The sequence below is a fragment of the Convolutriloba macropyga genome, chromosome 2 (genome assembly GCF_964194025.1).
Source record: "Convolutriloba macropyga chromosome 2, txConMacr16.3, whole genome shotgun sequence".
Classification (NCBI taxonomy): Eukaryota; Metazoa; Xenacoelomorpha; order Acoela; family Convolutidae; genus Convolutriloba; species Convolutriloba macropyga.
In genome coordinates, this window is record NC_134469.1 from 36,392,421 (window position 1) to 36,410,960 (window position 18,540).

The window sequence follows — 18,540 nt, forward strand, 5'->3', positions numbered from 1 at the left end:
GTACTATGTTAAATAGAACAAATACATTATTCAGACATGATTATGGAGAAGTGGAAGATCAAGAAGATAAAGAAGTTAGGGATTTACCCGGTTCAGAAAAGGTCAGGGTGCTTGGCATATGAAATCTTGCTTCGCATATGAAATCGAAAAAAAAGATAAGCTTGGCCAAGGATGGAACCCAATGACAGATGAGACTTCGTCCATGTTTCCACATGAATATATGAATAAAAAGACTGGTACCTTAAACAAAAGTGGTAGAGATGATTTAACTAATCTGAATAAAAATAAAAAAAAAATTTAGATTAAATTATAAATTTCGTTGGAGAAAAAACTGGACTGAGAAATGAAAAGATTTTATAAAAAGGATTTAAATATAATACTCCTAATAAGTTAGGTATGGAAATTTTAGCTCGGTTTGTCTGGTCTAGAGATTATAATAGAACTTTAATTAAGATTTTAGCTAGTTATAATTAGGAACCGAAAAGATAATAAAATGATATTTTGGTTAGATATTATATTGAAACTGAAAAGATAATGTAAAAACAATTTTGATTAATTTTTAATTAATAGTTTATAGAATGAGCAGAGTGTAAATAAAGCCATAAAGATAATTAGAATTTTACATATAATACTATAAAGATAAAATATACTAAATATAAATAAAAGTTTAAAGAAAGTTCAGAGTATAATTAAAGCCATAAAGATAATTTTAAATATAAATATAATACTATAAACATAATATACTAAATTTAAATAATTGAAACTTTCTGTCATTATAAATAATGGTCATGAAGTGTTTAGAGTGTGAGGCTAAATGTGGAACTCCACATACTATGTCTTTTCATTATAAACTAAAACATAAGGATAAATTTGTTGATTGTAAAGGTGGGGATATATCATTGAGCGGAATTTGTTTAAGTGAACTTGTTCAAGAAGCCTCTAATCCTAATTCTAGTTATAACTTTAATCCTAATTCTCATGCTAATTCTAATTCTAATCACAATTCTAATTCTAATTCTAATCCTAATTCTAATTCTAATTCTAGTCCTAATTCTAATTCTAATTCTAATTCTAATTCTTTTCTCCGAAGCAGCTTTGCTCATCTACAAAGTAGCTTTGCTTATTCTAATTCTAATCTGCGTAGCAGCTCCGCTGATTCTATCTCCAGGCCTAGCCCCATAGAATTTAAAATTGAATAAACAAACAAAGTTTGTAATAAATGCAACAAATAACATGTTTTGATAAAAAGAAATCAATATGGAAAGAAAGTAATTCAACTAAGGTAAGCTGTGAATATTATTCTTCTATATTCAGCTTTAGCGGGTTAAGAAGTCATATTAAAAAATGTCATAAAGATATGGACTTGCCAAAAAGTATTCATTCTGATACAGAAATAAAAGAAGAACCGGAGTATTATAAATACTATCTTATAGTTTCCAAGTTAAAAGCCATCGGCGTAGATATAGATAAATTATTAGAAGAATAGATTGTTAAATCATTGACTATATCAGGAACTGCATCTCAGATTATTATCTAAATCATTGACTATATTCATTGGCTATATCATTGACTATATTATTATATAAATCTTTAGTTATATCAGGAACTGCTTCTCAGATTATTATCTAAATCATTGACTATACCGGGAACTACTTCATAGATTATTAACCAAATCTATCTATAAATTATTAGCCAAATCTATCTATAAACTATTGGCCAATTCTCTCTATAATTTATTAGCCAAATCTATCTATAAATGATTAGCCAAATTTATCTACAAATTATTAGCCAAATCTATATATATATATATATATATATATAATATATATATATATATATATATATATATAATATATATATATATATATATATATATGATTTCTGATTATGATTCTGATGCTTAATGCAGCTGACCTGTCGACCAGCTACCTTTTTAGGGGAGGGGCTTTCTTTTAATTCACCTCTTATTTTGCAAAACATTGGGGAAAAAGACAAAGTCAACTTGGTGTCCTTTTTAAATTGAGTTTTATAAGTGGTTGTAATGTTATATAATAACCTCTGATGAGGTCATTTGAAGCCAAGCCCCCTGGTAAATTTAGTTACGACCCCCCCCCCCACCGCGCGACAAGCAGGATGCAATAGATTCCAGCTCCCACTAGTCTTTCGAGAGCAATTCTTCCATTTTACCACTAGAATTTCGGAGCATCAAAAGAAGGATTCCACTGTCGGACAACACCTCGTTGCATGTTGTTGTACAGCGCATAATACTGAATGGGATATTCTAGATGCATGTCGCGGCGTTTAAAAACATGACAATAAAAGCGATCTACATCAAAAAGCTTAAACCGCAACTAAATCCGCGCGATGAGTACCGGGGGTGGGAATTGAGTATTAGTTCAAATACAAAAAATTTGACTCTTGAAATTCAAAAATTATTCTGGTACATAATTTAGAGAATTAAATATAAATTCAAATCGCTGCTGTCTAATATGAAGCTCCAATGACAGAGTATTTAAACCATTAACACATACATGTCTCTTTGGCCACCATATCCAATGAAACGTTTTGAATATGCCGGGACATTTTGTCAATTTTCCCATGCATATCTTCAAATGAGGCTATCATGCAACCGGCATCCCTGTTCAATTTCTCGGGATGCTGAGGAACCATCTTGGATGTCTTGTTCGTTCTCACATATGTCAGCTCAAGCTCTTGCGTCGGGACTCCAAGAATTTCTAGCGCGTTTACGTATCCCTGCTCGAGTTCCATGAGGTCACCTAAAATTTAATTTTGCTAAGAAATGAACAGAACCCAGGATTAGGTCCTCGACCCTAACCGGGCATGGGCCAGGTCGACGTGGGTCGCGGACAGGGGGTTCAGACCGAACAGACATTGGTCATCCTGAGCAGACTGTTCACCCTGGGGCAGACTATGACCACACAGGGCCAGGACGAACAGACTCTAATCAGACGTTTGGCCAGACCGAAAAATCAAGACTTAAACATATAGCAGCACTTTAAAAATTATAACTTTTGCATTTGAATTTTTGAGCCCAAATGTTAGATTAACTATTTTGATTATTCTTTAATGGGAAAATTGTTGGTTCTAAGAGCAACAGTTTTTGGATATCAAATTACTGTTTGTTTAAGTATCTGTTCTATTACAAGCAAAGAATGCTGGCTTTAGCTTATTTTTCTTGAGATATTGTTGCTTTATCTCAGCCTCAGGGTCGTAAAAGACGGACTCAAAATTCAAAATGGTTTTTCGTAGTCATTTGAACGGTCCTCATATCTTCAAACCACCCTCCCTTGCTGGTGCTAAAAAAACTCCAGGTATTTCAGTTTTTCGTTGGATTCTTTGCCAAAGTCAGTATGAGCTCACCATTGATTGCTTTCTCACGAGTAAATTGTCTATATTTGGGTGGGGGGGGGGGTTATGCGAGCCTAATATGTTGAACTGAAGCATAACACAGCTGACATAAAATTTTAATGGAACATAAATAGAACTTTTGCCTTTTTCATGCTTCTCTTTGTCCTAGAAAAAACAATCATTCATTCTTAAAAATATATGTTACCTGAAGAGGCATGCATGTCCCTTACAAAAGCTCAAACATGGGAAATTTACAAAGTTATACCAAAAACTTGAAAAAAGAAAAACAAAACAGATTGAACCTGAATCGGTAAGAGAGTACGATTTAACCGATTTTCCGCACAATTGTAATTTAATTTTGGGCCGCAGTACAATAGCAAAACTCAAACTGATAGAAAGAAACTACAATCTGATAACACTATTCCTAGTTATGTTGCTGTTCATACCTACCGCGGGTCAACAACACAGGCCGAAATTGTTATTGTCGAAAAATACAGTGAACGAAAGATGCATTCTATAATTCTGTAAGACACTACAAATAGTAACTTAAAATATGACAGAAAACCTGCAGACGTCTTTACGTCCTTCAAAGAACTTGTCAACATATGCTTTTCAAAATTCAACCCAAACCATTTTATTATATGTGAAGTTATTCCAATGACAACCTAAGCCGAAATAGTACCAAGACTTCAATTCTATGATCATTATGGAGGGAACAGCGACAAAATCAAGATCTTAAAATTGAACCAGCTAATCAAAAACGTCAAAAGCTACGACTCGCTTTATGGGAATATGCATCTCCATTTTGAGACAGTTGTACCTTTTCTCAAAAAATTTTTTGTTGAGTTTCTACAGTTTTCGAATGGACTCATTGCTACAAAACGAGACAATGTTAAACAAACTTTTGTAAAAGGAACCAAAACCAGCCACAGTTGAAAACAGCAAAACTCAGTCTGCAGCTCATGTACTTTGAATTTCATCTCATAACGAACTGTATGGCAAGCATTTTAACTTGAATGGCTGGGACTGTCAACAGACATCAGAACCATACAATCAATTTATCGGCCAAAGAAACAGCAGAAATTACTCTAATTACGGCAAATGTAGCCCGTACTGACAAATTGCGTCTCATTTTGTGTTCTTCTAGACTTAGATGTTCAGCAAATAAAGGCAAAAGCGTTTTCAATTTTATGGAATCCTTATGAAAAACTCTTGTTGCAGGCAGTTCTGTTGCTGCGGGCCATCATGGGTCAAGCGTCAGCAGCAGTTTCCCGGTAATCATTAAGGTACTTGGCAATTATCCAAAATTAAGTTTTTCTACTTGTCGATAAAAAAATGTGTATTACGTGCTACACTTGGGTTAATATGCACTAAAATTTTTAATCTTTTGAAACTACAAAGATGTGGAGGTATTCATCCCAACCCTGGATTAGAATAAGATTTTGAAAATTTTCAAACCGAAAACACCAAATAAACAACTTCTCGCCCATTACACAAATTGTTCAAATAGTTGAGCACGAAGTATCAATAGAACAAAGAACAATTGAAACAGCTTTGAAAAACGTTTCGGACAGCACAATTGTGTCTTACTGAAAAATTGCTTACGAGTGATAATTACCACAAACTATGGGAATTTGAAAAGGCAAAGTATGCTGCCTTTCGCTCTGATAATGAGCAAAATAAGAATGCTACGAAAGAAGGAAGGCTATTACTTTTTGCACGAAAATCATTTAAATCCACAGAAAGTGAACAGTTTTTCCGAAACTGACAATCACACCGAGTCAATTTTGGTGAAATACAATATAACAATACACACAGACTTCAAATGCTTCTCATAAACTTAATCTCTAACCCCTATTAGAGAAACCATAAGGAGTTTTTGAACACTTTGGTGCTACAAATTTATGCTGGTTTGCAAACAAAAAGAAAGCGATTTGGATGGGTAATTATAATTTCAGCTATCTCAACAACAAAGAGCGAATCAATAAAGATACAATTTTGATCCCGTATGATCTGAAAATGGTAAATACTGAACTAACACTGAAGAAAAACCAGTTTTGGCGCTACACATTGATGCAGGTGTGCATTAAAAAAGTGATTCTGACAGGTGATTGTAAAATAAACTTTCTCATCAACAAAAACCGAAACAATACAGATAAAATTTGATCCCGTGGGATCCGAAAGTGGTAAATGCTGAGCCAACACCAGGAAGAAATTTACTTTAGCGCTACAAATTGATGACTGTTTTGCATTAAAAAAGTGATTCTGATGGGTGATTATAATATAGACTATCTCGTTAACAAAGAGCGAAACAATATAGATTCAATTTTGATCCCGTATGATCTGAAAGTGGTAAATACTGAACAAACGCGAAAAAAAAATCTACTTTGGCGCTACAAATTGATGCCAATTTTTCATTAGCAAAGTTTTTCTGATGTGTGATTGTAATATAAACTATCTCTGCAACAAAGAGCGAAACAGTACAGATACAATATTGATCCCGTATGATCTGAAAGTGGTAAACACTGAACCAACACGAGGAAAAAACATCATCGACTATATCATAACGGAGGGCAATTACCCAGTGCAAAGTGTTTACAGTTTCTGTTGGGAAAATAAAACTGACTAATATGCTGTAGGTTTAACAACACAAGTGTGCATCACAAAAAACGGAAAACAATAATCGAAATGTTTTTTGACTGGTCGAACTAATCAATTAAAGATTTTTCATCGGGGTTAAGATTTTTTCGAAGTTTTGTTTATAAAAAATTAAACGGAGAAATGTATTCGCAATTCAGTTTATCTTCTAACATTCCAAAACATGCACCTTTAGTGAAACATTTGTTCAAAAAGATCAAATATGTTTTTAATTGAAAAATTTGTCAGATGTTTTCAAGAACAGTGAATTGATAAAGAAAAAATTTCGTATCATTAATGGTACTCGAAACACAACAGTCTCTAACAACAACATTTTCAGCCTAACAAACGCAAGCACTTTTTGATGTCGAAGCCTGAGGAATCGGAATTGAGCACAAGTGCTCAACTGCTTATATTTGACTACTTGTCCAATTGTCTTCAGAAAACAAAGCATATCGGCACTGAATCAGATTGGATTCAACATTATCAAGGTGTGCACCAAGGAACGATACTCGGGCCACTACTATTCAATCTTTACATCAACAACCTGAGATCAAAAATACCAAATGGTTGTCAACTAGTACAATATGCAGATGACACGCTGATCTTTACGTCATGTGACGATTTGCAAGTTGCCAAAAACGAATTAGAAAAGGACTTGACTGTAATTATCGGTTATTACGAAGTGCATAGTCTAACACTGAACTCATCAAAAATAGTTCATTAGTTATAAAGAAATCTAGTGCTCCTTACAGCTGATGTAAAACTTAAAATATAAAACTGTTGCCTTAGTAATTTTGAATCAGTCAAATGCTAGCGTTTATACATAGATTATACTGAAAAATATACTACGTAAAAAGGCATGTGGTACGGAAACCCTGTATTCCTTACGAGAGGTAATATCAGATAACTACAAAGTCCTGACTGTGAATGCAATTGTCATCAGCCACCGTCATCACTCTTCAGTTCTCTCGAGTGGATTCAACAAAAGTCAAATAACATCACTCGAAAAGCAATTAAGCTGAGGCGAGAAGCTTGCTTTCAGAGAAAAATATGACAATTCTTTGCATCACAAACTAAAAAAACCAAATTTTACCTATCAAGCATTTTTAGATCAAAAATTATTTTCATTTTTGGAAAATATTCCTGAAAGAACTTCCAGCATATCAAATGTTAGAATATCCTACACTAAAATTAACAGAACAAGAACGGTCAGAAAATTTCAATATCAAAACTCAAATCTAGCTTATTAGAAAACTGCGTATTCAAACGAGGTGCCATAGTTTGTAACAAATTTGTAATGAATGAACAATATTCTCCAGATCTCAAAAATGATCATAAATGCGATAAAGCTGAGGAAATATTAAAATATCTTTCAATTGTTTTTAAAGAACCCAAGTGTGGCATTAAAATCTTTATCTTGAAAGACTTTAAATTTGAATAAAAACTTCTGTTTTGTAAATAACCTCTACACTGCCTCTGATATCTGATCCTATATGATTTAAACCATATGGAAGTTCAGTGTGCGCTGTTTTTTAACTGATGATGTGAGCAATTTGTTCGCATTTGGTGGAGTGATTTTAGCAGAATGGGGTGTTGGGGGCGGGATTGAGTGACATGTCGGTTTGAACTTTAAAACTTGATATTGAACCTCGTGAAAGCATGAGGTGACGTAATTTTTGTGCATCAATAGACGAAATTTTTGTGCGATATAGAATTTTCTTAAAACACATGCGATGTTTTGAAAAACTTTACCCTTTTTAACTGCTATATAAGCTCAGTATAGACTTCTTTAAAAATCCTCATATTATCAAACAAGATAAATTCTCTTTTTTTTGGAAAACAATTTTATCGACAATTGATTGGTTATTCTACGTTACTGGAGCTATCTTGACTTATTGTATTTCGTCAGCCGGTGAGATCAAACCAGTTTCTTTTTCTTTCTTCTCAGGTCAACATATTTTTTTTGCTATGTTTAACTTAGACTTTGTCATAAAAACCCAAAGTATCCGACATCAAAATGGAGACAACTGCACTAGCAAAATGGAATAAACACAAGTTGATACAAGAAATTTTGAAACTAAGAGAAAGCAAAAGAACATCACGTAATAGTAGTTTGCAACAATGTGAAATTGATGAGCTCAGAAAAGATGTAGAATTATATAAAGAAAAAGCTGCAATAATTGAACAAGAAAACAAAGAACTTGAGCAGCTTTAGACAACGAAAAAAGATTATACGATCAGTCAACGTCGGAAATCATTTACTTGAGAGCTCAAAATTACAAAATACTGACAAAAATTATTGATGGTATCGTTGACAACGAACGTAAAGCGTCTGAGAGTGCTAGCAAAAAGTTTTTCCCGAAATTTGTACCTAGGTTTGCCAAAAATTTAGTTATTTCGGACAGCACGTTCAAATTTGTAAAACAAAGCGATATCAGTAACGAAACAGCTATACACCCCTACCCATCTGCAACCATTAATGACGACAACAGTACCATTGATTCGTATTCAACATGAACAAAGTCGGAAAGCCTTATATTTCACCTTGGGCATAACACTATTGATCAGGGTACTGACGGAAAAAAAGCAGCAGAGCAAATTGGTGACCTGGTTGGCAAATGTATAACAAAGTTCAAACCACACAAAAATGCAATTTGCAAAATGCCGAATGTAAAGAATGGTCTGTATGGAAAAGATGTAAATAACAAAGAAATTAATGAATACAACAAGGAAGTCGATAGTATAGCCGATCAACTTAATGGTGAATTTCAGTCGTGTAAAGTAAATGTCCTGAATTACGACTTGGAAAACACAGACATAAGGCATGATGGTGTTCACCCTAACTTACATGGAATCAATAAAATAGTAGCGACTCTGAGAAACCACTTGAAAAGGATTGGTTACAATTGTTCGACAAACGATGTCTCATATTCCACCAAAGCGCAAAGATCTTTTTGTACCCATGAGAGATGGATGGAATAATTTCAACAATCGTATTGAATTCTGATACATTTGGGGGACTTTTTAGAAATCATTAAAAACGTTTCATTTGAGATGTAGGTGGATTTTTATCTTGGTTTTAATTTTGATTAAGTTTGTTTTTTTTCTAGAAAAGATTGAGTCTCAAAAGTCACTCAAATTTATGTAAACTTAAAAAACCTAACTACCGTCATATCGATTAGATTAAAAATTTTGTACTATGGTTTGGAATATTTAACATAAAACATCTACTTATAATCATCGTAGTTATTCTACAAAAATGTGGTGACATTGAAAGAAACCCAGGTCCATCAAATTTGGATAGAATAACAACAATTGAAAAATACAATGGTGAGTGTGCGAGAAAATCGGAGTTCCCCAAGTTTTGGTATATGAATTGTAGAATCCTCAATAAAAAACATGAGCAATTGTCTCGTTTTTTGAAAAATCTTAATGAAACCTCATTCCTAGTTGTTACCGAAACATGAATAAACGAAAAAACTGACATTCCCGAGTTTTATCTGTGCAATAGTCATCACTTCATTCACCAACCAAGATCATCATTAACTAATGTACAGAGAGGTGGAGAGGTAGGTATTTGGGTTCCCAAACAATTTGAAGTAAAAATGAGAAATGATTTGAACACAATCAAAAGAAGTTTTTTTGAGTCAATGTGGATTGAAATTGGTAAGCCTTTAACACAAAAACTACTCATTAATGTAGCATACTGCCCCAATGTAAATCTTTCTAACTTTTTTCTGGATGAAATGACTGTAGACATCTCAAATGTGTATTCGTATACAGATAATCTAATTTTATTAGTAGATTACAATAAAAACTTGTTAGGCACAAAAGGTAGACAGTCACTTGATATTTTCACAGCAAACAATGGGCTATGTTACGTTAATGAAACGGAAGCAACATGGACAAATGGTGAAAAATATTCGTTAATTGATCACTGCTTTATCTCGAAGAACCAAATTTATGAAGCCAGTGTTCTAGAGTCGACTCTTGGAGTTGATCACTTCACAATAGTATATCAGTCATCATTAAAAATAGATCACAGTGATAAGAAAAGGCAGTTTTTGATACGTAATACCAAGAAATATTCAAGATCAAATTTTAATCGTGACATTGCGCTGCAAGATTGGTCGCCTATGTACCAGATAAATGAGCCGAACGAAATGTTTTTAAAATTTATCGAAATGTTTGAAAATATGCTGAGTTGTCATGCACCCTTGAAGTTGGTAGAAAGTAGTACCAAAAAGAACAAAAGCAATGGTTGACAAAAGAGTTACGTGGTCTCATAAATGAAAAACACCGTCTCTTTAATGCGTGGAAGAAAAACCCAAAATCAGAGATTTATAACATTTACAAATCTTTACGCAATTCAGTGAATAGAAAACTGAAAAAAGCTGCAGATGATTACACAAAGAATTTTTTCCAGCAGCTACCAACTTCAAGAGAACAATGGAAATTCATCAAAAACAGGATCAATTCCAACAGCCAAATAGAAAAAATTGACAAATTAAGGGAAGATAGTCATTTTGTTGAGGATGACAGAGAGATTGCCAATGTTCTTAATAATTGTTTTGCGAGACTAGGATTATACAAAGGCAAAGACGTTGCTCCAAGTTGTTCTTCCCTAACATTTGATGGACCGGAACTTAGCTTCCAACCAGTCACCAGAAAAGAATTGTATAATGTTATTGATAATCTACCTAAACATAAATCTCCCGGACCGGGCTATATACCAGCATGGGCGCTAAAAGATAGTAAACTGTCTATTGGAACTCATTTACAATTTGTCGTCAATGAATGTATAAACAAAAACACGTTTCCTAATATTTTGAAAACAGCGCATGTTACACCTGTCTATAAGAAGGGAGACCGACTAGAACAAGAAAACTATCGACCCATATCAGTCACACTAACTCTAGCAAAAATTTTTGAGCGATTACTACTTGAACAACTAACTCACCACCTAACTCTTAATGGTCTGATTAACAAGAATCAATTCGGCTTTCAAAAGCAAAAGTCCTGTCTCGATACTATCATTTCATTAACTGAAGAGATAAACCAATGCGTTGACGAAAACGAAATTGTTGTCACACTCTTTTTAGACTTAGCATAGGCTTTCAACTCAATATCTATAGATGTTTTTATGAACAAAATGAAAAGGTATGGAATTGGAGAAAATGCAAGAATCTTATTAAACTCTTTCCTTTGTGATAGAAAGCAGTGTGTAAAAAATGCGATAGCAAAATCAGATTGAGTTGTCATAAATCACGGTGTTCCTCAGGGAACTGTCTTAGGGCCTCTAATTTTTATACTTTATGTCAACGATTTCAGTGAAGCTGTATAAACGAATTGTGATGTATTACAGTTTGCCGATGATACAGCAATTCTATGTCATGCAGAGAATGAATCAAATGTGCAGCTAATAGCTGAAGATACATTAAACAAGACAGATCAATATATGAAACAAAACAAGTTAACTTTGAATGAGAAAAAAACGGAGTTAATGGTGTTCAGGAATGAAAAATTGCCGATCATTGAAACTGTCGATTTCAAGGGACACCGATTGGAACCATCTGGAAAATGTAGATATTTAGGTGTAATAATTGATAGGGAAATGACATACCAAAATCAACTAAATAAGGTTATTAGTAAAATGGCTTCAGCAATCAGATCATTATATTTGGTTCGTTATCAGGTACCGCTAAAAACAAGAATAAATTTTTTTTAAATCACTAGTTTTGTCTCATTTAGATTTTAGCGCATTTTTTAAAATTTACCATCTTACTCTATTGACAGAATTAACAAACAGATAAACTGGGGAATAAAAGTTATGAAAACCAAATACGATACTGCCAGAGATCTACTTCTGGAGACTAAAACTCTTCCAGCAGAGCTCCCAATAACACGGGTGTCTTTAAATAGGTTTTTCAATATTCTCCAACAAACAAGAAATCGCTCTAATAAACTTTTCAGATTTTTAGAAAACGTGCCTATTATTGTAAACAAACGAACCCATAACCTTTTCTTAGAACAAAAATGTAAGTCAAAATGGAGTAATGGTTCAATTGTTCGTAACTTTATTCGAAAATGGAACACACTTCCGATTACAATTAGAAAAGAAACGTCGAAGACCAAATTTAAACAAAAAGTTACAGCGGAAATGCTTAAACGACACGAAAGAGTTCCAATAGACAGAAGGGTTGCAGGATTTAAACATATTTTTTATTAAATTTTTTTACGAAAACCGAACCTTAGTTTGTTATTAATATAAATAACTTGAATTCAATAAAGGTCAACAATAACAGAACGGTGCTAACATCATTCGAGGTCAAACAAAAAGAGCAAAATCAAAGCAACTGATCGTAAAGACGAAAATTCAAAGTGCACTGTGTGCTGTTGGAATGAAAAATGAGCACCACGTCTGCTAATGAAATGAATAAATTACCAGTCAGTTTCTGGAGGTCAAAGTTTGGTATGAAACAGTATACATGTAAGTTCACGTTAGGTTTCAAATTAGGTTTATATGTACAGATTTATGGGTTGACTTCGGCATTAAATGCACAGGGTGACGACTACTCCTTGTAAGAGCGTTGTCCTCTGTGGCCTCTTATACAAAGGATTGTGCTTCTAAGTAGGGCGAAGCTCAGGGATGTTCTGATGAAATTTATGACGTTAGGATACGTGTCTTTCGTCTTTTCAGCAATTCTTGATGCAAGGATCTTTGTTTGTTATTAATTAGAAAAAAATAATGTTTGATTAATAAATTTCTAACATGTAACATTAACCAAGTGGTTAGTTTAATTTACATGTTTGCAGATTAAAAAAAATATATGCTAAATATCTCGTTGTTGTATTCATTTTCTCGAGCAACGCGCTTCACAACAATGAGTGCTAAATTAGCAGCTTAAAGTTTGTTCTGTTAAGTAACTTTTTTAAGTGTTGAGGGAAATAGATGATGAAATAGACAACAACGAGATATTTAGCATATATTTTTTTTAATCTGCAAACATGTAAATTAAACTAACCACTTGGTTAATGTTACATGTTAGAAATTTATTAATCAAACATTATTTTTTTCTAATTAATAATAAACAAAGATCCTTGCATCAAGAATTGCTGAAAAGACGAAAGACACGTATCCTAACGCCAAAGAAGTCAAAGAAGTCAGTCGCATGCGTTTTTTGTAAAACACACAAACAAACCACAGCTTTTTTTGAAACAATGACAGAGGTACATAAAGAGAGGAAAGATTTTGAAAAAATGAAGAAAGAAGACTTGATAAGTGAATGTTTGAATTTGAATAAATTATTATTACAACTTAAAGATGAAAATGCTTTCCTCCGACAACAAAATAACAAAACGGTTGATAATCTAATTGACAAAGTAAACGAAAAAACATCGAACCAAATGCATGACAACAACAAAGTTCAATAACATCAACAACAAACCAAGATTTTTTATCCAAAGTTTATACCAAGATCAACAAAGACACTTATTCTTTCGGATAGTACATACAAAAAAGTACAAGCAAAAGATCTGAGCCCAAGTACTGCCATACATTCCTATCCTTCAGCAAAAGTTCAAGACTTATCAAATGTTGTGAAACAATACAATGGTTATCACAAGATTGAAAATCTTATTATACATGCTGGACATAACAATATTGATTCGGGAAATAGCGGTTTTGAAACAGCTAATATTTTAATGGAAACTGCGTCGGAAATTATAAAGAAACTGTCACCACTCAAAGTTGCACTTTGCAAAATTCCACCAGTTAAAGATGGTTTTTTTGGTCGCAGCAAAAATAACGAAAACATAGACAAATATAATGAAGCGTTAGAAAATGTTGCAACGGAGTTAAGTGGCGTTTTTGATATTGACGTTGTTTTTTTGAATAATATACTGGATACGAAAGATATCAGCAATGATGGAGTACACCCATCAGTCAGTCATGGTATTCCTAAACTTGTCAGAAATATTCGGAACTTTTACGTGCATCTTGGGCTTACGGTGTCAGAAACTGAAATAAAACCGAGAATTATCAACCGAAACTTTGGAAAAAAATTTTGATCACTATGATAACAACAATTTTTTTAGTTTCCATCCAAAACAAGCATTTTTACCTCCAACTCATTATAAATTTGGCTGATGGTTTGTTGAAATATAGCACAATGCGACTTTTCTTGATATTTCTAATTTTCAGTATACTTATGGGAAGAGAAAATCATGCTGAAATTCATAAGCGAACATTTGAAAAGTATTATTCCAACAAACCTAATGTTTGTTATTTTTTTAAAACAGTTGATTCATACTTTTTTGTTTTCTTCCTAAAACTATTAGTTTTTTGTTCACTTGTACGTCTCATGCTGTCAGGGGACATTGAATTGAACCCAGGGCCTCATCTGGAAAATTTAATTGAGTATTCAAGTTACTTAAAAAACAGAGGAACAAGCCACTCGCCTTTATTTTTCCTTATTAATTGTCAAAGCTTGAAGAACAAGTTCGAAGAGTTTGCTAATTTTTTGCAAACAGCTCCCATTAATACGTTTGTCGCTGTAACTGAAACCTGGTTGGACACTGATTGTAACATTGAAAATAACTTTTTAACAGCATCGCATACTTTCTTGGGGAAATGTAGATCAGACAAAACAGGGGCTTCAAAGGGCGGAGGAGTAGGCATTTTTGTCCCGAAAAAATTCAAGGCCGATATTAAACGAAGCCTTGAAACGGTTGATGAGAGTTTTTTTGAATCCATTTGGGTTGAAATAACAGACCCTCTGACTGAAAAATTACTTGTTAACGTTTCTTATTGCCCAAACAAACGTCTTGGTGAGTATTTTCTTGATCAGTTAAGTACCGAAGTATCGGGGGCATATTGCGTTACAGATAACGTTATTTTGCTGGGAGATTACAACTTGAATTATCTGAACAAGATAGAGAAAAGTAAACTAGATGTTTTTGCGTCAAATTCAGGATTAGAAATTGTTAACCTAAGGGATGCAACCAGAGGTACTGATAAAACATTTACACTTATTGATCACTGTTTTGTTTCAAAAGATCAGATAATTGCCTACAATGTCACAACAACCCCTTTTAACTCCGACCATTTTCTTGTTATCTTCGAATCAAACCTCCCATTGAAATCTCAGAGTGACAACATAATAACGATGAGAAGTTTTCGATTTTTCTCACGCTCTAAATTTAACAGAGATCTTGCCCTCGCCGAATGGTTTCGAATGTACCAATGTGAGAATGGCAACGATATGTTTGATTCATTCATCGATATTTTCGAGAAAATTGTTGAAAAACACGCTCCAATTCAGAGTGTTAAAAAAAGGGGAGAAATTTCTAAGAATTCTAAGCCCTGGTTAACACAAGAATTGAAACATTTGATTGCCCAAAAACATTTTTTGTTCAATAAATGGAAAAGAAGTCCTGACAGTGAGACGTACAGTGAATTTAAGCGCATAAGAAACTTAGTTAATAGGAGACTAAGGGAGGCGCACAACAATTTTTGCATCAATTTCTTCCAAAAACTACCAAAAAGTAAGGAACAATGGAAATTCATTAAACAAAAGACCAGTCCGAGTGAAAGAGTTGTCAAGGTTGATGAAATCAGATTAGACAGTGGTGAAATTTCAAGGGAACCAAAAAACATTGTCAATTGTCTAAATAGAGCATTTGCTAATCTAGGAGTTTTCAAAGGTTCGAATATTGCTTGTAAATACCCTGATAAACTTAATATACCTGAATTCACATTCAGAACTGTGACTAAAAAAGAACTTTATTCAGTCATTGACTCGCTTGACGATAACAAAGCGGCAGGACCAGGTGAATTCTCAATTCGACTCATAAAGTCTGGCAAATTAGCTATAGGCGCACATCTACAGTTCGCCTTGAATCAGTGCATTAAGGAGAATGTTTTCCCAACAAAAATGAAACTAGCCTATGTAACACCAATTTTTAAAAAAGTTGATAAGCTAGATAGCACAAATTATCGACCAATTTCTGTAACTCCGAGTTTTGCAAAAATTTTTGAGCGCCTCCTCCTGACTCAGATAATGGAGTTCATTGATAAGCATAAAATTATAAACAAAGAGCAATTCGGATTTCAGAAAAAAAAGTCTGCAACAGATGCAGTTCTAGAACTGGTTGAAACAGTTTCGGCTAATCTAGATAAAAGCAAAGAAACTGTGGCTATTTTTCTAGACCTTGCAAAAGCGTTTAATTCCATTTCGCATAATATTTTCCTGAAAAAAATTGAAATGTATGGTTTTTCCCAGGAAGCGAAAGAGTTATTGTTTTCATTTCTTGCCAACCGTAGACAAAAGGTAAAACTTAATGTCGTATTCTCTGATTGTGAAATTTTGAATCACGGTGTGCCACAAGGAACTGTTTTAGGACCATTCATTTTTCTTTTATATGTGAACGATTTCTCATCTAATATAAGCACAACGGAAAAGGTAATTCAATTCGCAGATGACACAAGTATTGTCTGTTGTGGACAGAAAGGTAGCTTTCATGGAAAAGTCACGGAAATTTTACAAAAAACAGAAGAATATGTAGAGATGAACAAACTAACTTTGAATACAAACAAAACCGAATTAATCTTTTTCTCGCGCGATAATTCTGATTTCGGATCTATTTTTTACAAAAACGAAGTTCTCACAACACAAAAAAGTTGCAGATATCTTGGTATTCAAATTGACAGGAATCTTAGTTTTGAGGAGCAGCTGAATAAAACCTTGAAAAAGATGGCTCATGCTATAAGATCAATTTACGTTATAAGACATCAAGTTCCCCTGAACGCGCGCATTCTTCTTCTAAAATCACTTGTGCTTTCGCACTTATCATTTTCGGCAATCTTTTTTCAAAATTTATCTGCAAAAAACCTAAAACGCCTTAACCGACAGATTAACTGGGGTATAAAGGTGTGTTTTCTACGCAAAAAGTATGACAAAGCGAGAGATCTGCTAATCCAGACAAAAACCCTACCAGCTGAGCTGATAATAGCGAAAATGTCGCTAATTAAATTTTATTATGATATCGCTAGGCCAGAAAATCCTGAAAATTTTCACGGGTATCTGAGTCTTCATCAAAATACTCGAACAAAACAATTCAAAGTTAGACAAAATGCCGAAACAAGCTTTGGAATGAATTCGATTGTTCGTCAATGCGTACAAAAATGGAATAAGTTACCACATTGGCTTCGGTTGGCAAAAAATGGAAAAGTTTTTAAGAAAACGTTGAATGATTTCTTGCTCTCACAACATGAAAAAATTCCTTTGAATAGTAACGTAGGAGCTTTTAAAAGTTATTTTTATTTTTAGGAAGAAAACAATCGAAAGAAAATTTTAAAATGTGATTCTTTAAGAAGATTGTTGATGTTTATTATATTATTTTGTTTGAATGATTTGAATTATTTTTTGTTTCAGGTATATTTAACCGTATGGTTATAATTTTAATTTACTTGTTGCAAAAAAAAAAAATTTTCCCCAATTGATTTAGATCTAAGCATTTGAGATGTAGATTTTTGTTTACCTTCAATTGACGTAACAAAGTCTCGTAGCTGCGTTTCGTCTGCTCGAGTGTGGCAGATCATGGAACAGATATCGTCGTCTTTGTTCCCTGCATTAGTTTGGGATTGTTGTTCATAGCTACTGCTTGTTCTCATATTTGGACGATAGTGTAAAACATTAGGTTGACCAATGGGTGCTCTATCAACAGTGAATTGCGGCAATATGTTTTTATTTCCCAATTGCGAGACAGAATTGTCATTCCGTTGAAGTGTCTGACCTAAGGATTTGTTTGCTGTGTTCCCCGAGAGGACTGACAAGTTCTGTACTCTTGGATCTGTGTACCTTGATGTATTTCTGGACGGGGCTCCTTTGTCATTATTCCTTGAAAGGATCTTCAAAGCAATTTGTCAGTTTTTATTTCAGCTTATTAGAACCTATTCAACATAACTAGCCCACTTTCAAAATCAGATCTAGTACTCACCTGGGCCTCCTTTGTTGTTATTCAAGCCACAGTCACTGTTTAATTTTACAGCGGAGATGGTGCCCTGCTAGTTTTATGATCACTAAAGTGAGGGGGAAAGAAGTCTATAAAGATCCCTCTGAACTGTCACAGGGGCTGCTAAAACCAAGCCTGGATTTTCGTGGTACGAATATTTCGAGTTCTTTGCGTATGGTGACTCAGATTCACGCGTGATTGATGGATTGTATGAGCCATTGCTACCTCTCATTGAAGTTGTTCCGGTTGAGAATCCAGAGCGTGGCCCCATAACGCTCTGTTTTGAGTTTGGTCTCGTGTTTGGTTGTTGCACTGATAAGTCTGGGAACGTATACTTCCCAGTCCCGTATGCATCCTGCTGTCTGCCATTTCTGTTGTAAGAATAAACGTATTGAGATGTCATGAATTTTGAAAGTATGTTATTCGAAGTTGCACTTTGTTAGAGTTACCTGTAGAAATCAAAAGTCGCCTAATTTTAGGGGAAAGTATTTCTCTCTTTCTCTCTCCTTTAGATGT

General features: G+C 33.8%; 1 protein-coding gene across 1 annotated transcript; it reads right to left on the reverse strand.

Moving 5' to 3' along the window:
• Nucleotides 1-2,416: 2,416 nt before the first annotated feature.
• On the reverse strand, nt 2,417-18,537 carry LOC142358629 (uncharacterized). The gene is made up of 3 exons (XM_075410087.1): nt 18,125-18,537; nt 17,551-17,908; nt 2,417-2,777 (listed from the first exon to the last, which is right to left on the reverse strand). The coding sequence occupies exons 1-3, from the start codon at nt 18,425-18,427 to the stop codon at nt 2,521-2,523; spliced, it is 918 nt and encodes a 305-aa protein (XP_075266202.1). The 5' UTR covers nt 18,428-18,537; the 3' UTR covers nt 2,417-2,520.
• Between the last annotated feature and the right edge of the window lie 3 nt (nt 18,538-18,540).